The sequence below is a fragment of the Letharia columbiana genome (assembly GCF_014066305.1).
Source record: "Letharia columbiana isolate WasteWater2 chromosome Unknown Sc0000012_s0, whole genome shotgun sequence".
NCBI lineage: Eukaryota > Fungi > Ascomycota > Lecanoromycetes > Lecanorales > Parmeliaceae > Letharia > Letharia columbiana.
The window spans coordinates 558,574-577,823 of record NW_023501050.1 but is presented as its reverse complement, the minus strand read 5'-3'; the positions used below and the strand labels follow the sequence as shown (position 1 = coordinate 577,823).

General features: G+C 49.3%; 6 protein-coding genes and 1 non-coding gene across 7 annotated transcripts; 2 read left to right on the top strand and 5 right to left on the bottom strand.

The window, feature by feature from the left end:
• Nucleotides 1-1,043: 1,043 nt before the first annotated feature.
• HO173_004727 (uncharacterized protein) lies at nucleotides 1,044-4,772 on the top strand (the record flags this gene model as incomplete). Its single annotated transcript, XM_037306648.1, has 7 exons — nucleotides 1,044-1,090; nucleotides 1,148-1,533; nucleotides 1,592-1,753; nucleotides 1,975-3,345; nucleotides 3,594-3,734; nucleotides 3,785-4,020; nucleotides 4,074-4,772. The coding sequence occupies 7 exons, from the start codon at nucleotides 1,044-1,046 to the stop codon at nucleotides 4,770-4,772; spliced, it is 3,042 nt and encodes a 1,013-aa protein (XP_037166586.1).
• A 941-nt stretch (nucleotides 4,773-5,713) lies between these two features.
• On the top strand, nucleotides 5,714-8,008 carry HO173_004726 (uncharacterized protein; the record flags this gene model as incomplete). Its single annotated transcript, XM_037306647.1, has 3 exons — nucleotides 5,714-5,977; nucleotides 6,033-6,824; nucleotides 6,887-8,008. The coding sequence occupies 3 exons, from the start codon at nucleotides 5,714-5,716 to the stop codon at nucleotides 8,006-8,008; spliced, it is 2,178 nt and encodes a 725-aa protein (XP_037166585.1).
• Nucleotides 8,009-9,625: 1,617 nt separating this feature from the next.
• HO173_004725 (uncharacterized protein) lies at nucleotides 9,626-9,799 on the bottom strand (the record flags this gene model as incomplete). Its single annotated transcript, XM_037306646.1, has 1 exon — nucleotides 9,626-9,799. The coding sequence occupies one exon, from the start codon at nucleotides 9,797-9,799 to the stop codon at nucleotides 9,626-9,628; it is 174 nt and encodes a 57-aa protein (XP_037166584.1).
• Nucleotides 9,800-9,811: 12 nt separating this feature from the next.
• HO173_004724 (uncharacterized protein) lies at nucleotides 9,812-10,657 on the bottom strand (the record flags this gene model as incomplete). Its single annotated transcript, XM_037306645.1, has 2 exons — nucleotides 9,812-10,126; nucleotides 10,520-10,657. 2 exons carry the CDS (start codon nucleotides 10,655-10,657, stop codon nucleotides 9,812-9,814), a joined length of 453 nt encoding a protein of 150 aa, XP_037166583.1.
• A 427-nt stretch (nucleotides 10,658-11,084) lies between these two features.
• HO173_004723 (uncharacterized protein) lies at nucleotides 11,085-11,315 on the bottom strand (the record flags this gene model as incomplete). Its single annotated transcript, XM_037306644.1, has 1 exon — nucleotides 11,085-11,315. One exon carries the CDS (start codon nucleotides 11,313-11,315, stop codon nucleotides 11,085-11,087), a length of 231 nt encoding a protein of 76 aa, XP_037166582.1.
• Nucleotides 11,316-12,524: 1,209 nt separating this feature from the next.
• On the bottom strand, nucleotides 12,525-12,629 carry HO173_004722. Its single transcript has one exon. It is a non-coding gene; the product is annotated as a tRNA-Ile (tRNA).
• Nucleotides 12,630-13,788: 1,159 nt separating this feature from the next.
• On the bottom strand, nucleotides 13,789-15,395 carry HO173_004721 (uncharacterized protein; the record flags this gene model as incomplete). Its single annotated transcript, XM_037306643.1, has 5 exons — nucleotides 13,789-14,060; nucleotides 14,120-14,646; nucleotides 14,698-14,874; nucleotides 14,939-15,072; nucleotides 15,177-15,395. 5 exons carry the CDS (start codon nucleotides 15,393-15,395, stop codon nucleotides 13,789-13,791), a joined length of 1,329 nt encoding a protein of 442 aa, XP_037166581.1.
• Between the last annotated feature and the right edge of the window lie 3,855 nt (nucleotides 15,396-19,250).

The window sequence follows — 19,250 nt, the reverse complement described above, 5'->3', positions numbered from 1 at the left end:
TGTTGGTGAGTGCATACGAATTGTCAAGGCTGAATTCCCACTAATATTTTCAGGACTGGCCGGGCCTCCCCGGACTATCTAGCAATTGCAGGGATCTCACGGATCAAATTTCTTTCGGTTCCATTCCGACTTCCTTTGCCTATAGTTCTCTACAGAATAGGGCGTTAAAGACCAAGGGCTTGCGTGACGACCCTGCACGATCCGCACAGATACCAGCGATGGACAACACATTGCTCGGCTACTTCACTAGCCGGTTGCCTTCTTTCCAGTCCTTGTTGGTCTCCTATGGATCGCGTCAGATCTGTTTGAAAAGATAAGGCAACAATGGGATCAGGAGATGACCATGGGCAGCATGAGGTTGCTTGTGCCTGGCCAAGCTGGGCCGCCGGTCCGGTGAGATACAGGAGAGACCGAGAATTGAGGACTGGTACTGGTGCCATAGGTCGGTCTGGAGAGGCCGACTGCACCTAACAACAATGACACACTCGAAGGTCGCTTTGAGCCATACACGGGGTCATGTTAATGCGGGCTCGCAGGCCCTTGTTCGGCCACCCGGTCGGAGGCTTGCATGATCATGGAACAATTCCCTCGTGGGACACTCTTTCCGGAAACGTCGATTCAACATACGCTCTTCACTGGCTCGGTACGTGAGTCTTTGCTTCATCGCGAGCTATTGCATCACGAGATCGGTCGTTTGTTACCTACTTTCTCCAGTCCTCAATCTACTTTCTACCCCTCCAAAGTTTTCAGCTAATATATTCAGCAAATGCAACACGGCAGGCGTTCCATGCGCGCAAGTCCTCGCAACAAATTTGATTCCCTTTCCTCTGCGCCAATGAATGGGCGTCCCAGATGATGGCACGCAGTCTTTAGTGTAATCGCAACATCCAGTGCTCCAAGTTCTAAATCATGTCACCTCATCCTCAATTTTCCCTAATGAGCTTGGGCCTAAAAACTCCCACTTTCCCCAACGAACCCTCGATCTATGCCCATCCGCCGCTTACTGCGAAAAGTACCAGACGGCATTGGATTCGCCAATCAGGATGTGTGGGACAACGAATCCAATCGATGTTCGCGGAGTGCCTTGCGCGTGAGTTTCCAGCAACCACTTTCCCCTGACATGCCCATGCTGACGCTTACCCGTCAGACTGAAACCTCATCTCAACGAAGGTGTCGGCAGGAAGGTCCTTGGTTCCCTCTCTCAACATGGATGCCAGCGGAGCTTTCTTGACTGGGTCAAAAATTTTCGACGTGACGATCCAGTCATAGAGAAAGAAGAGCTTTTGATGTGTCCAATGCTATGGTGTCGCAACAGTTTCAAAGATGTTGATGCGACTGTGTGTCACGTTTTTACGTGCCCTCGCCTTTCCAATGGATGGTACTGGTGCCCGTACTGCAAGCGTCCCGAACGATTTTTGGAGTGCGACAAGGGATGCGATATCATACTTAGACCCAGGCTGCAAAAGAGGGGAGCAAAGCTGGCCGTTACATTCTTCAGGTGGCTGGGTCGCAGACGCTCTCTAAAAAAGACAGGTGCGTGGTCTATATCCTACTGATGCCGAATCTCCACAGACTCACGCATTGTTCTCAGTAGATACTGCTAGAAAAGTCGAATTAGAGGATACTGCTCGAGATGAACGCATTCGACGGGGCAGCTACAAGGGAGAGCTTGGCAAAGGCCGTCAGACCTTAGCACTTGACACAGAGAAGCCTGGCCTCTGTCTATCAAATCTCAGCCAAGGTTCCTCGCATGGTATGTACCTTTCAGCGCCATAAGACCTTGATCTAAGTCTTGGTGTATGTTTTGTGAGCGACAGAAGGTCATTTCCCTACTTTGTTCTACCAGCACTCGTCTCACATTGTGGCTTCAAGTCTTCGAAAGCATTTCTTGCCCCTTTTGTGCTCTCTATGGCTGATTCATGAATTGGCATTTGTCTCTTGAGAATGGAGTGCTAATGTCGAATTCCTCGTTAGCGCACGATTTGAACACCAGAGCTGACGCTGTCTATGCTGGATGGGTGAATGAGAAAGCCAAATACCCTGGAGATCGGTCAGGCGCGGCTGAGATCACTGGTGGCGATGTGTCTAGATCAGAGCTCCCATCACGACAACGAGTCAATGTGCGGTCGCTGCACGAGATGTTCGGCTCAACTCCGTTTGATACGTTGGAAGCAGGCAGTGACAGCACCGACGATAGAAAGCTAGGTCTGCAAGCGTTGGTGTCACCGCCGTTGATTGATATGTTTGATGCTTCTGTTCCAACTGACCTAGAATTGCCAACCGTCGATCCGGTCTATTGGACGGCAGAGTTACGAGATCGCGCTAGCTTCAACATCGCTGATGCTCACACCGTGACCTCATTTTCGACTTCGCAGGATCTGCAAGCTGACAGCGTTTACGGCCAAAACCACCCAAGTGCTGACACTCTTGGAGAAAGCTTTACCAAATTTTCACATTTCTTGGACGCGGACGCGGATGGTGCCAGTAGTCCATTCCACAACCTCCATGAAGGAATTGCAAACATTTGTCCAAATATGCCCTCTCTAGGACTTGATTTTCCAGGGCCACAAACTGCCTCTCCAAGCACACCGAGTCCAAGTCTGATCTCCCAGCTGTCCAGCGCAGTGTCACTAAGTAGTCGAACCTCGACACTTATATCTCCCACGTCAAACCTTGGCTCTCAAGATTCACGGATCCGACAAGTCCCAGCCGTCAGTGCGGTAGCAAATTTGGAAGATGGCATCAACGCTTGGAGGTCACAAAGCTCAACGCTTCCACCGCCAAATTTTGAGGAAACGCAGTCACAAGCCCGTCTTGCTAAGCTAAGAGCCAACACCATACCAGCCAGCGACTCGACTGGGTACCATCGGTACTCAAGCAGTGAGCGCCAGCAAATCCCCATTCAGACACAAAGACTTGGCACAGAGGCCGACTACGACCATGGACCCCATCTAGGGGCCAACCCGGCACAAATTCGAACCCAAGTCGAAGAGCTTCTAGGACTGGTACGTATTGTCAACAATGAGTGGATGCAGAGGTTGCTCCCAAGCCCTGAGCTACACATACGATGCTCATCACTGTCCGCTCGTACATTGCTCGCAAAGGGCATTTACACTTTGAAGAATTGGCTTTGTGGAAAACTTGAAAGTAATTTCGAAGAAGTATTTTCGTTCATGCACGTAGCCTTTGCCGCTGCCTTTATCTTGCACCATAAGGATGAGTCGCACTGTTGGGATGCTTTCTTCCAAGATGCACTTCAGCTGCAGCACGCAATGGTTGACAGAGAGGGTAAGTTTATGTTTGTGACGGCTATGGATCGTTGGTGGTGGCTACCTGGTCAACAGAGTACGAGCATTTCAATCTTACTTTCTCTTGACTGCTAACAGACTTGAATTTCGAGCCATATTCTGGCAGCAAAGAGATCGTTCCAATGGCCATGGTTTGACAGTGCGGTGCTTTTAAAAGATTGGCAACGCTCTTTTGCTTCTAGTTCTACTGGTCATGGTTGGGCAACAGAAGACTGTAGCTGCTTTCCGGATTTATCATGTTACTCGGGTTCTTGCTTTGCAAAACTGACTCCAAATCCTCCATAGTACCAAATTCCAACGCCAATCCTCATTCGCCAGTTATCTGGAATCCGTCTCAGGAACTCTCGATTGGAGGCGATCAGGCAGCATTGCTTCAGGAACTGAGGAATAGCAAAGTTTTCAGGGTCTGCACCGGCTTTCTCGATGGCAAGTGTATCGCTGAAGCAGTCACAAGGCCTCTCTAACTGTAATCTTAGGGTTTGAGGAGGCCACTATCATGGAGAAAAACAGGTCATTCCCTGGCGCTGCAGTGGCTGCAAGAACCGACCTTCCTAGGATTGGCGAACTGGTTAAGAAGATCATCAGACCTCTTGAACAGAGAAAAGGTATTGAGGCTTTTCAAGCCAATCTAGCGAATGCTAGCTTCGGTATATGTGGCGGAACTCTACGTGAGATCCGTGAAGTAGAGGTCGTGTTGGTCTCCAGTGCCCGAGTGAGTTACAAACCACCGTCTGTACTCTCAAATCCTGTACTTACCGGTTTTAGTTTAGCTCCCAAGCTCTCGAAGTCTTTGAAAGATTTCAAAATGACGTGATGACTCAGTGCAACACAGCTATGGGCTCATCAAATCGAATGTGGCGTAATCAGTACTATATCGCGGATCTGAAGGACATCATGGATATATTGGGAGAACCGGAGAGGCACCAGGGCTTCGATTTTGCTTCAAGATATCCGCTGAATACTAGTGTCCTTGCAGTCAACTGCACTCATGAGATATCCGTCGGATCCCCTACCTCGCTGTCTTCGAGGAGTACTGGAGGTCTTACTGTCGGCTCCTCACCGAACAGTCTCGCAACTCGGACATCTATGGATTTGTCCAAAATGGACGATGTCAGCACTCAGACGACCTCGCCAAGCGCGGCGTCTCAGGCTTCCACTCCACCTACGTCGTCAAGTTGCAGTATCTCGACATCAAATGTGGAAATATGTCATCTCTGCGGAGAAAGGTTCACAGGTGCACCAGCAAACGCAAGATCGAACTTGACTCGCCACTTGCGGACATCGCCAAAACACAACAAAGATGCAGGTCTCAAGTGTCCCGAACTGGATTGCCACGCGAAGCCCAAGAGATCGGATAACCTGGGGGGCCATCTTAAGAGGAAACATGGACTCACTTCACCATCCGAATTAGAGCAGGCTATGAAGAAGAGCAGGGAGCTGAGTACTGTGCCAGAGAACGCTTGAGCTACTTTACCGCTGTACTCTACCATCGGGATCGGGGTTCGGTTCTCACTTGTTCTCCTTTTAACAGTAGCTGGCTGCTCTCAGCCGCCTAGCCGCGCTTCCTTGGCACGTAATTGGTCTCCCTTCTCCACGCTGGTATGGGATGAATACCTAGTTCGCAGTAACGATATTGATATGATCAGATGCCACCTCAGAACAGGAACAACAGCAATAAACAGAACATATTGCTCATGGTTATTTTGTTTAGACGCTTACTAGATTTTGCTTGAGGACTTCATGATCGTGATGACATGTATTCCGCAAATTCCCAATGGTAGGAAAAGCGGAAGCAAAAGGAGACTCATGAGGAGGTTGAATGTTGAAGAAGAATTGAGAGTAGTGGGGTCCAGGGGAAGTAGATCGACAAGGGGAAGAGAACGCTGTTGGGGAAGGCGTACAAGTGTCTGGGACATTGTCTGGGGTCCTAGACGCGGACCATATCCCACAATAGCTTTCTCGGCTTCATACCATCCCCGCTAAGCCTTAGCGCGTAATGAAGGTAGAAAACTAGCACTCCCGACAGGTAATCAGCAGTCCGTCCGTGTGAGGACAGTAACTTTCTTCCTTCCATTTACCTACCCTATAAACGAGTATATTACCTGGGTTACTTCTTCAGCGGGCCTAATCGGCACTTGGGTCCAGTTGCGATAAGGTGCATAATGCATGTAAGAATGAGGCTTGAGGGGCAGGCTAGAAGCACGAGGTCTCAGCCTCGGCCCCCACGCAACCATAAAAGCAGAGAGTGTTGCTTCTTTAGAAGTGAGCCCTCTATAATCATTACAGAATGTCTCAGGTACCCTCTCCTCCCGCTAGAGCAGGAGCAACTAGCAGCAATGCTTCGCGGTCTGCGCTGAGCAAACGGATCCGCACCAAGTTCGAATCTTGCGGCAAAGGCATTGGGAATGTCTCGCGAAGGCTACGTGATGCCACAGGGGAATTCTTTAAGCACTTGTGGCGTGGAGATGTGGACGAAGAGAAGAAGATTGTTCTTGAAAGAGGCCTCAAGCGTGCTCTGTTCCGATGCTCGGTTCATCTCTTGGCAGTGTCTGCGACCAGCATATTTCAACCTCGCCGGTTATTTTATTGGGTCAGAGTTGCAAGGCTTGACAGGTGGAGTATACCAGGCTCTTGATACACTATGCCTGCAGGTGACAGCAAAGCTCCTGGTAATTGTATCCTCCTTTTTGATTTCCTGCTAGCTCACGTATTTGTTTGTGAAAGGAACTGCTGATCGTCGCCTCTCTGGGAACGATTCTCATGGACGCTATGCGCCACCAACTGCTATTCTCACGCGAAGGCCTACCTTTGGGGATCTTGGCCTCCAAACAACAATTCACCGAGATGGAGTATCTCATATCTCCCGAGTTTCGATTTGGTCTTGCAGGCTTCGCCCGCCGCCGTAAGCGACTGCTGTTCGGCCTACTCATTCTCGCATCGAGCCTTATTTCACTCTTTGCTGGCCCTTCTGCCGCCTTGTTATTGATTCCGACTCAGCGGTCAAACTGGCCAGCAGGAGGTGCTTCTTTTTGGCTTGCAGGTGGTGACGAGATTCTCTGGCCCTCTAAGCTGACAGCCTCGTCTATAGGAGAATCTGATTGCGAATCCCCTACTATGCAAGAACTGAGCACTGAGACCTTGAACTCCTCAGGGTGTATCTGGGCTGGCTATTCCTCGCTTGCCGAAGCTTTCAAACAAAGACACTTTAGTAATGGGATTGACCTAGTCCTTGATGACGGCGTACTCAAACGTGATTTTGTTATACGACCAAGAGGTGAAGTGGCAGAGACATGGGTCCTTGCAATTCATATGGCCGTTGGGGTTCTTTCCAGAAATCTCGCTGGAGCTTGGTACCAGGCGCTAACAGAAATCTCTACGTCAAGCTGGCACCATACGCTTCGGTATCGAACTCACAACGCGACCCTAGGTTCCGTTCAGAGCTGGGTTCCAGCAGTACGAGCAGATTGTGGTATAACCAACTCGCTCTTCTATAATATCTCGGGCTTAGAGTTGGGGGTATGTTCTTCTTACCTTGGCCCACTGTTTATTTTAAGACAATGGCGCTGATTTCAATCAAGTACCCTGATCTCCCAGAATACGGTGTCCGCCTCGATCTCAATTACTGGATCGAAACCAGTTTCTCCATTTCGTCTAACATAAGTGCACAATGGATAGCAGTCCCGGAGACCGCTCAATTGAGCGACAACTCATACACGACCGATGTGCCCAGCGCGTTCTTGATTGTGCAGATACCTTATAGCGAATCCAACAACACGGGAACAACTTTTACCTGCTCCGTCGACGCCAGATGGGCCATGGGGACCTACTCTGGCGGGCCCGTGGGAGATCTGGACGCAGACTATGTCCAAACAGCTACAATCCAGAACACGAGACCCTTTGACCCTGATCTCCCAGGCTACCAATACAACTTCCTTCCTATCGATGACGGCTCCTGGCGACGAGTCCAGATAGACGTAGACTGGCTCAACACCCTGACTCCTTCCCCCGGGCGCAGCACGTCCGGCTGGACCAGCCTCGCCGCCCTTCTTACAGACATGGGCATGGACAACAGTACGGGCATCATCATCAACTGGGATGACGTGCCTCCAGTGCTAGAAACCATCATCGCAACCCTCGTCGCAGACGGCATGTCGCGTCAGGGGTACGCCGCCAACGGGGGCTCCTCGACGCACATCTCCGACGCGTCGAACATGCTGCCGTGGGATAATTCGGTATCGAGCCAGCAGAGCATTCTGGCGGGCACGTACGCGTTCCCACCTTCCGTAGGCACAGCTACCCCGCTGCATTGGTCCGTCGTTGTCAGCGGCTACGCCTACCGCGCTGACAGCCTCGCATACTACCTTGCGCTGACGGTGCTGTTCGTGCACGCAGCGCTCGCACTTGGCCACGTGGCATACGTGCTTTGGACCCGCGTCTGCTGCGACGCATGGGACTCGTTTGTTGACCTTGTAGTCCTGACCGCCAAGTCGGGTATGCCGGGGGCTTCCGGGGCCGTCGATGTGTTCAAGAATGCATCCGCGGGCATCGAGCGATACCGGACGATGAGCACGCAGGTGCGTGTGATGTCTCTGCCTACATCGGGTGCTACTGCGAGCCAGGAGGACGTCAAGATTCTCTTCGGTGACAAAACACCTACGGCTGGGTATCAGGCGTTGGAGATTGACAAGCCTTATGGGTAATGCTGCGGATAAATATCTCTGGTGATTTTTCCTTCAGGTGGGAGTTAGATAGTAGATGTAAATTCGAAAACAAAGATGTTCAATCGTTTAATCACCTTTTTCAAACCAACTTCGATTAAGGGTAAGGAAGAGAAGAAATGAGGACGTCTATAACGCGATCGAGCCCTAACGCTTTGCAGAAGACGTCCCTCCTCTGGATTTTGTCATCATGCAAGGATTTCCCTTTACCTTCACGGGCTGCCATCAGTCGAGGAAGCATTGAATCACCGTCGGTCCGATGAACACTTCTGCGCAGCTGTTGCTTTGCCGGAACTGCTCGAACCGTTGACAGCCTTGTTAGCGACCAGGAAGACGAGTGTGCTGTATACGTATCTTACGATGGAAGTGGGTTTTTCGAATTCCGTTAGGACATCGTCAGAGCTGAATCAAGAAACGTCAAAAGTGAACGAGGGATCATTTTGGCTGAAGAAGGCCTGGTTGTGAGATAAGATAAGAAAGGGAAGCAGGTCTTTGACGCGGCATGAGTGGGTATCCAAGGAGCGAGATACTCCAGCTGAAAAGGTTGAGATGACGCTGTTGCGGCTGTCTGTGCTTTCCGGTATACGCACCCTTTCGGTCGACCGTTGGAGCCGGCCACAGTTGAATGAGTGTTGGCTATGTTGATGTGATTGCTTGCGCATACTCTCTATGATCTCTGTCGATGCTCGCTTGGGCGATTCTTCCGATAGACATGGAGATGTGCTTGATACCCTCTCTGTACATTTCGTACAAGCCTTCTCCGAGAGCTTTACTATAGTAGATTTGCCGTGAAGCTTGCCCTTTCTCTTTCTTTCTTTCTTTCTTTCTTTCTTTCTTTCTTTCTTTCTTTCTTTCATTGGCTCTGTATCTTTCCGCCTCTCGATATATGTGACGTTTGAAGAGCCCCCGTCTTGTCTTCGCGACAGCAGAGAAATGGCCTTCGGTGCTCGGGCGCATAAATGAGCGTTTGGAATTCGTTGTTTGATGATCGACGGGCCGTCAGGGTTTCGTCGGTCTGGGTGCAAGAAGCTGCATGGTTTTTGAATCCCGGGCCGCTGGACTTGGGCCTGGGTGTAGATGGGAAAAGGAATAGTTCATTGGGGAACGGTTGGAAGGATGCTATTTTTGGAATCGGCTTGCTATCGCGGAAGTAGTTATGTAGTTGGTAAAGTAGGGTTAGGCTTACTAAAGCGAACTTGCATACTACCGCCGATCGGAGCACCATGAGAGAGATCGATTACCTCGTTCTAGTCCTCGTCCTTGTCCTGCTATTGGGCAAAGGATGAGAGGATGATAGGGGCCGGTGTCATACATAGCCTGCGGCAGAATTGAGAACAGGTCTTGGAGATGGGGACATTTCAAATGGAGTTTCCAGCATTGCGGATTATAGTACAGACTAATCCCAAAGTCTGCATCTGCTTTTACGATAGCGAAGTATCTGTCTTTTTCCCTCTGCAATCAGGATCCTCTCATCGCCGACGTTTAATATCGTCCGGGATCTTTTCCGCCAGCACATAAACCGTACTTTGCGGCAGACCCGGGGGCAGACAGGGAAAAGCACTCGCATCCACGACTCTCAATCCGCGGACGCCAAATTCGCTAGCCCGCGAATCCACCACCGCGTTCGCATCCCCCGCTTTGCCCATGGCACAGGTCGCTGACGCATGATACAGCTGGGAACTGCTCTCTCTGCTGGGTGAAAGCGAGAACATCCTCGTCCGTCTGCACGGCGGGCCCAGGGAGCTTCTCGGGGCCGATGGCGATGTCGCCCATACTTTGAAAAATTTAACGAGCGCGCTTGAAGCCTGCGACTGCGACTTCCGCGTCTGCGGGGTGCGAGAGCCAGTTGGGATTGATGATGGGCAGGTCGGATGTGTCGCTGGATTTGATGGTGACGTTGCCGCGGGATAAAGGGGCGACGAGGGCGGTGAATATGGTTCCGTAGTTGAAGCTGTCGTTGAGCATGGAGGTCGATGGCTTGGAGGGGTAGCCTGTGTAGGTTTCTACCGGGAGGTAGCCTAATTCGGGCCAGTCCGAGGGAAAAAAGGCAAGGGAAGCGTTGGTTGAGGCTCGGAAGGTGGATCGATAGGGGAGCTTTCCCTACGCTGCATAGCCGGCTGCATAAGTGAGCGGTCCGCTTTGGTTGTTGATATACTGGGCTGCTATTTGAGCGGCATACTGGGGAATTTGCGAAATTTGTGAGTCTGTGACTACATTGACTCGGTATGATGGCCCAAAGATGAGACTATCCCACATGTTTTGGCCGATACCTGGTAGATTTCCGATGAGAGAGATGTTGTATTGCTTCAAAGTATCCGAGGGCCCGATGCCAGACACCATCAGTAGCTGGGGAGACTGGAAGGCGCCTGCAGATAGGATAACCTCTTTCCGCGCACTGGGTGTATACGCAAAGCTGTTGCTTGTGACTACGACACCAGTTGTTGTTTCGTTTCTGTTGAACAAAATCCTTTTCGCCAACGTTCATGTATATACCTGTAATGAGGAACCCTGTATCTCCTGGCTTAAAAAGGCGCTTTGTGATGACGAACGAATTCCGCCTGCCGGATTGATAGTTGCTGTGTACCACATGGATCCGAAAAGACTACCATCAATGGAACCGTCATTGGGCATGACACCGATGGCTAACAGGCCTTTTTGACACCAAGAGGCAAATGGAGAAGCCCAATTAGAATACGAGACCTGCCTGGAGCGGCCCTTGCGAAGCATCATCAAAATATAAGGGGTTGTAATTGAGGGTGGTGTTGGTGTAGCGCTTTGAGTAGTTTGGAGATGTTAATGTCGCACTTTTCTTATAGTATGGCAAAACACTATCAAATGTGTAGGTATCATTCCCAACAGTATCAGCTCACTTCTGAAAAGATTCCCTGGTACCCCTGCACTTATTCCGGTCAGCTGCGTAAAGATAGGTATTGATGAGATATAGCATCCCTTTGATAACCAAGGTAGTTTCTTGATTTTCCCCCAAGGCCGGAGGGGTTGTCACAAAACCCCAAAAAAGCGGAGGCTGTGTTAATTCCCGCAAAGGCCTCGCCTGGAATCACACTTGCTTCACCACTATCAACCTCGTAGAAGCCGCCTGCTTCAATGATCGCAACCTTATCCGATGTGCCCTCAGCGAGACGCGCAGCGACCGTGGGCCTACTGTGCCACCACCGATTACAATGTAGTCAAAGGTTGCATTACGATTCGCAACACCAATTGAATAGCCTGGGACTTCGCCTGCGACAAGTGTAATGGCGGCTAAGACAACCACCAAGAAGACATCCATATCGGCAATGAGAGGGGTTTACTTTTCCGGCTCGTTTGGGGTGCGGAAAAGCTTTAGAAGCGAAGAGTGGAATGTAAATGGAAACCAAAACAGGAACCGTGTTCCACAATACTCCATTACAATGAGTAGACACACCAAAGTCGAACGTTCTGGGCCGAGACTAAACAACAGCTTAAACAAAACATGCTATTCGAGACGAATGTGAATGCAACTTTAATTTCCCAAAATCCAGCAATAGCACCTGCAAGACCCAACCATTTGCCAAATACTCAGGATTCCCCTGATGGCGCAAAAGATGTCATGGAGATAGATTGTATGCTGTATGCTATGGCTTCATGGCCACCAGTCTCTGAAAGAAGGGTTGAGAAAACCAAGTCAAGTCAAGGAGTTTCACTTCCTCCATCGCTTTGGTTCGGACATGAATTAAAGCATCGTCTTTCACCGCACTCGTCGTCTCAGATATGAGATCGCGAAGCAGTACGGTACACACTGGGTTTCAAAACGCGCAGCGAACTTCTGCGGGACCCGGATATGTAAATCCAGGGAGATGTCTGCAACGGGTTCAGGGTTCGTCCAGATCATGCTGAGAGATATTCATTGGTGGGTTTATTGTTACCAAAGCCAGTGTTGCTATATATAACACTGTATTTGCTCGGCCGACGAAACAGATGGCTGCGGGGTGCTGTGATAGGGCAGCTCTGACTGCTGACCTCTGAGCCAGTAACGCACCTGAAGAGATTGCGCGGAGCTCAATTTCGATCATTGGTGATGAATAATCGGGCCCGGCTAGAACCCTTAAGTGATTGGGAAAATCAGGATCGGCAGACCTTCAGGGTGCGCTGGTGTTGCAGATGCTCATGCATACAATGATGCATGCGTTGATGAGCCGGTTCTGTCTGTCCCTGCATAGAGGATTAGAGCAGCTTGTTGCTGTATGCAGTCTCTTTCGGCTTTGGGCCTGCACCAACGAATTTGAAAGGACGTGCGCGAAGATGCTGTATTGATTGACTATCATTGAGACTCATGATACCTACTTGTGCAGCCGAAAATTTGTCTTCTTGGCACGGAAGTACCCACCCCAAACGATACCTTTTCATGGTTCCACACCGCAAACCCAAAAAAAAAATCCAAACCCCCAAAAACCAAACAAACAAATAAATCAGTTAGTTAGTTAGTTAGTTAGTAGTTAGCAAAACCAAAAAAAACACATACTCCCGGTGGGGGTCGAACCCACGACATTCGCATTGCAAATGATGCCATATTGGTGCAACGACCACATATAAGAACGACGCGCTACCACTGCGCCACGGGAGTCGCAACTCAACCAAAATTTTACTATTTCGCTAAATATTCCACAGCCATCCATGGTGCAGGGATATCCTTGGAATTCTCGTAAGCAGCGCCCAGGGATTTAGAATATTGACTCTTGTTTTTTCTTGTTTTCTTTTTTGAAGCGTCGCAATCAACTTTTACTGACCAGGTTTATAATACTACGAATCCACAGACCTGTCTAAGAAAGAGACATTCTAATATTAGGAAATTTGTTTACTATAGATCGCTTCATTGTCGACTGGTCCATGTTGAAAGCAATGGGTTTCATATATTCGGTCGGCAGCCCCCTTGGATCCTACTACCTGCCAGGACATAGTATCCTCGCGCCCGACTTGCCAAGAAGATAGACTTCTCGGCCGCACGCGTAGTGCTTCTGGATGTGGCCGTTAAGGAAAAAGCAGCTGCGGTCTTGCTCGCTCGGAGAACGGGCCCGACTGGCCTATGTGCTTCTCTGGTACGAGGAAAATTCCGGTATACGGATGGCTTGACATGAGGCGGAGGCGTAAGGTGTAGATTCGACAAGGTAGGATTATCAGAAGAGCCGGATATCGATGTGTCCAGTGAAAGGGGGCGCAGACGTTATTGGAAGCTCTGGGTAGATGTCAAACACACGGAGCCGAATCATTGGCACCACTGTTCAGGACCAGCGGCCTGCTATTTCTTAATGGTGTTGCACAAATAAAGCTAGCTGAAAGTCACGACACGGGATACCTACATCTATAAGACAGTCGCTAATCTAGAAATCCAGGCGGACGCCTACGACCGGAAAGAGGGACCTCCTTCCAAGCCAGTGATTATAGGTAAGGCGGACTTAACGTTTGTACTTAGTGCCGGCAATGTATGCTGATACCTTCATCTCTAGCATTGATGATTCATGGCGATAGTTTTATGACCTTCTACAACCCAAAAAAAATCCATTTGAACATGGCAGATCCCGCTACTCGTACAAGTTCCCGTCAGCCTTAGACCATCATTCATGGCCCGAGATCACCCTTGCTAAAGACACCATGGCCAACATCCACGATAGTATCGCATGGGCCCGTATGTTTGCTTCGCCACCTGTCCTACTCAATCCAAAACTTGCCAAACCCTGTTTTGCTCGGGCATATCATGAGCCATCCTTACCTTGTCACTCTTCAACTCACATCCAAATATGGTGCTGACCTAGGGCAATGACGTCGTTATCGTGAAGCCCAAGGCTTGCTGGTGGAACATCCGTTTCGAGAATAGGTTGTGACTCAGTAGCCCCTGAGGTCTTGGATTGGAGAGCAGTCTTCATGTAATGATTTTCTTCCTTGGAGACCGTCTCGCCGTCTTCAATCATGACCACTTCTTCGTCGTCTGTCTCCTCTTCTTCAAAGATTCCAAGGCAACAAGACTCACTATCGCTATCGCTATCGATTATTGAGCAATCTGGCTTTGTGTCTTGTTAGTCCTGATCGTGTTCTAGGTTTTTATAGTCAAGGAGGTACTGAAGTGAGATAATGTCCGCCAATGCTTCTTTGGAGTCACATTGTCGGTCAAGAAGATATCATCGTCGAGAGAGTAATTGCGCAATGCCGAGGTACGAGTTTTCAACCCTGGCAGTCGTCCATTGTCGCCGTCGGAATTTTCGAGGCTTTGACGATTGCGAAATGCCAAAGCGTCATGGCCAAAAGCGACCCATCGTCCAAACTCGTCTAGCAAGAACTTCACTGCTTCTTCGGAACCTTTCGCAGGAACCGCTGAATGGAGCTGGGAAACCGCAGAACAAAGGCTTGACCTCATTAGCACCAACGAGAGCGTTAGCGAGTCAAGGCGGGGATGCTGTGCCAAGGCGGACTCCGAATGGTTAATATGGGGCTCCATCGGTAATGATGAAAGTTGTGACAGCGTCGATTCCAACTGATTGATGCCCTGATTAAATCTACGTTGGTGCTGACTGCTCTGCCGCTGAGCTCTGCGTGTGAGGAGACTGACGACCTGGACCTCGTTTCGTATTGTTCTCAGTCCGCCGGAGCTTCTGCTTTCAGTCTATTGAACTTCCCAACGGAGATGGTCATGACCCAACCGCGAGCTCGTTTGTATCTCATCTTGGCCCAGAGTCACCTTGGAAGCAAATTGCTCGATGCCATTTCGAACGATACTCAGCTCGGTAGAGACCAGGCCCCTGATCTCCGTGAGGGAGGCTTGGAGAACGTCCCGTGCGCCTGTTACTTGGGTTTGTAAGACCCTCTGTTCCTCCCTGCTATTATATGGTGTTGGCTGTAAGGAGTCAGTATAGACCGTATCATCCTCATGGATGTCCGTACCGTCCGACTACTGAGATTGCGACAACAATGCGCTGCCCCATTCCATCGACAGCCTGACAGTGTGTATCGATTTCTTGCAGTTCCATAACGCGCTTAATACGTTTTGCAGCATCTTTCAGTGTACTTGATTCTTTCTGGAATGGAGCGGTAATTTTCTCGACTTCAGCACTGTTGCGATAAACAGTCCATTCTCCCCAACGAGTAGGGAATTGTTTCAACGCTTCACAAGGCTATGAACTTCCTGGAGTAGACTGTGAAGCTGTTCGAGTTCCTCCGAAAGACTCTTGATGCTCCGGGGTGCCTCCTTGAACGCCTGAGAAGAGTTATAGACCAAGCCTGCGAGACGACAGCTGACGTCCGCAAGGCCAGCAATGGATGCAGCACTAGCATTGGCGGAGGGCGGGTCAGCCATACCGTGAAGATACTGAGATGTATTGTAGACCCTTGATAAAATCATCGCCGTGGCGCAATCATACTTCGAAGATTGTGATCTATGGCAACCTTTGATAGCTGGGCCAACGATGGTAGTGGGTGTCCACGACTTTGGCGGGACCACTTCAAAGTAAGGCTGAGGCACTGTGTGTGAAAGGCTGAGAGCCCGCTGAGACCCTGCATAAGTACCAGCTAATAGAGAGGTTCTCCACCCCACCTTTCCCCTTCCAGTCTCGCTGGAACGCAGTAAGCTCAGGCGTACTCTCCAACCATAGTGAGAATCTTAAGACGGTCAGAGGCTGTCAAATTACAATGAGGATAACAGACGCAAGCTGACCTCGGACAAACGTGTTCTTAGTCTCAGGTATTCCAACGAAACAAAGCGTCTTACTTTTGAGAGTATATAACGGTTAAATTGTGAAATAGAACAGTTTCACAGGTTGCCTTACACGGGTTCTGTACGATCTCGGTTGTGAGGCTCACAGCGTACGTATCTTACCTTCCTTTTCGAGGCAGTGCGGCAGCCGCTGTGTAGCCTTTGCACCGTTTCCTGTTGGGGCAGATTTCCGTCTTCTTGGCATTTCCAACGTCACTGCCAATCCTTCGGCTTCTCCCTCCGCGCTTCTCCTAATCAACTTCTGAGTGCAGACTTTGTGTCAACGTTAATGGAGCGAAGATTTTGGGGCGAGTTGTTGATTGTGCTTAGAAAGGGGCATCTCTTTCAACTTACTTTATCGGCCAGGAAAGAATTGCTAAAAAAAGGAGATGGAAGTGATATCGGGGTCTAAGTTTCTGACCGACGTTTTAAGCGGACGTTGATGGAATTTGCATGAGTGTTTGACTTGCGAACATGGTGTTGGTATTTGTTGTGAAGATTTTCTCCTGGTAGCCTATCTTCGATGGACGATTGCTAATTGAGGAAGCTTCACAGTAACGTCCCATCTACCCATTATCTTCGAGGTCTCTCTCACGTCGCTCGGTACTGGAGTGAATACTACGTTCAAGCTGTAGGAAGGGACCGATGGGTACTTACCTTTGATAAATTCGCGCGATTTAGTAGAAAAGTAGAAGGGAATTTGCTGAAAACTGATGTTAGCCAGACACGTTTAGATTGCGTGAGCTTCTTGTTCTCGTTAACGTTAGTGAGAACAAATTCTAAAGCCTCAAAGATGTCAATACAGTCTCGGGTACTATTCACGGCTTTGATATTTCCGCTACTTGCGACGAAAGCAGTTTTTGATCATGCACGGAAAAGGCGGTGGTCAATCACAACGTCTCTACGGACTCATTTCGCGCTGTTTTTTAATTTGATGGTTCCGGCATCGCTGGGGGTTCAGCTGTGGCGATGCAAAGGTAGTTCGAATATGTCTAATGGAGGGGTACATGTTCATAAAGATCTAGGACCCTTGTTAGCAATTTCCTTCGACATCGGATGTCTACTGCACGATTTGGGGTCTTGATCTGGCATGCTCGAAGCCAACACGCGTGCACGCAAAGCAAGCAAGATGCAAATTTAGAAAACTCTATTCGCTTGTAGAAAGTGAGTCTAAGCAAAAGCTTATGCCATGTTGAACGTATAAAGTTTCGATTCAGGAGGCTGACGAGTGACTTACCCAAGCGACGCAGAACAGCATAATCTTTTTTTACGGGATGTCCACGCAAGTACGCAAACAATGGTCAGGCTATCAATATCTCTAATCAAATCCTTTTCTTGATCGCTGAGGTACGGCTGCGCTAGAATTCTCTCGAGAGAGGCTATAGCGAAGGACTTGAACACCTCCTGGAAGACCATGACTTGATGAGCTTCTGTGCATCTCGTCGAGGATATGAGACTGATGACCGACAAAGAAGTTCAGTCCCAGCCCTAGAATCAATTCTGTAATGATTGTGTTGAAATTATGCTTCTGAGAATCGTGATATTGCCCTTCTGTTCAAAGATCCTGATCGTTACAAGGATGAAAGCGCAGGAAATCGCTGTCACGAGCCACCAAAACCCTTGCCGGGTGAGGGGCGTACGAATCTTCTCGGACTCGCTCTGTCCAGCTCCTGGAGATGCGCATTGCTGTGAGAAGGTTCTTGACCTTCGTGGATGTGATAACGATCAGCCATTTGCTTGTGATTCTGCTTGATCCCTAGATGTGAAGAATGAAATGGACGCTAGAAACGTCTGTGCTTTTTAACAAACAAGCTCAGCTGGGGCAAATGCAGCCAGCCCTTTTTCTTCCAGCCACGATAGGCGTTGCATTTAGGGTGTAGGGCAACAGAATTTGATAGGCTTCTGCTCTCAGAAACCATACTTGGCATACGTCTTCCATTGAGATATGCTACCAATCAATGGGAGCCGACTTCCACGGTCACCGATCCCTCGGATTCATTGTCCACGCTTCAGAAGCGTGCAGAAGAAGAACAACAGCCTGGCGCAACGTGCGCTCCCCTCAGAGCTACCTTGCCCCGCTCATACCTACCTCGGCAGCTGTAAGGATGCAGTCGACCGTCTAGCACTGCCTTGTCGCCGCGTGAGTTTCGACAACGACAATATAGCGTGGAAGAGGGCGATTCTGAATGGCGTACTAATCTCACCCGGGCGCTTCTCTTGCTCGTTGCCTAGAAGCCGGAAATCTGCCCCGAACTGACCGCCGATCGGGCCACATAATTAGCCCCGCGATCGCTAAGCGGAGCTCTCCCGGGGCGGCCACGCACTGTATTTAGCGTATTCAACCCGGTTGCATCAGAGATTCCTATGCGGATCCGATTATGAAATCTATTACCATAATTCGAATTTGGTATTTCTAGCGGAGTTGGAGTCGTAAGAGTATTAACTAGAATTCTCAATAGAAAACATTTAGGTTCAGATTACTGGTATAGTAGTATCTAGAGACTAAAAGAAAAAAGAATTCTCGATTGACCTCGCTCGCAATTCTAATATATTTATAATTCTACAGGTTAATTATTTTCTTGTAGATTTGATTTATTGTAACAGCGCTGAAGTCGCAGCGATAAGTGTTTTACTCTATACATAAAAATTTTACGATCCAAATTATAGTTGTGAAATTAATCATGTTCATCGTGCGCAGGAATTTTTGATGCCAATCTTTCAATCATGGTACTAAACCTGCAAATGCCGTATGGTAAAACTTCGATAGGATGCGTCAAGAGCAATCGAACCGGACTTCTCTGTCTTGGCGATCCAACGGCTTTTCCCACCTATGATACTTCGTCAACAGCTGCGCCAGGGAAGGTCTACAAGTAAGCGGGCGAGGTGAATGGCTGTCTCGGATTGCATACAGGTACATACAGGCAGGCAGTTTTGAAACACCCAGAGCTAGCATGAAGATGCAAAGAGATGGGCCTTGCCGAGTGTGATGCCATTGTGAAATATCAATCATTCGCGACCGAACGTTCGGTGTAATCTCAAACTGAAATGTTGACTTCTGCGGTCTTTCGAAAACCAGTGCCAAAGTGCTTGAGAATTTCGTTCTCGGGGCCTTGACGAGGAACAGTAGACTTGTGCTTGTGTGCTAGGTAGAGTTTCTGCATTACATAAGAGATTGTGCGATTTGCGCCTTACCACAATATCGAGGTCGAATAGCATGAACTGGAGGCTTGGACTCATTCAGAATAGAGTCAAAGTCTGCTTATCGAACCTTGCCACCACATCGGGCCAGCCAATGTCATCGTATCTGGTTTTCCTTTCCCCGGGAAATAAGCAGCCAACTCGCTTGTAGATGATGTTGACGGAATCCACAGTTTTGAGTACTAGACTTCGACTTCCCTCCCCATCAATTAATACTATCCAAATTGGCAAAACGAAAGTCCCTGCTCGGCATTTAATTATCTCAAAATGGAAAGCTGGGTACCAGTAGCCACCGTGCCTGAAAAC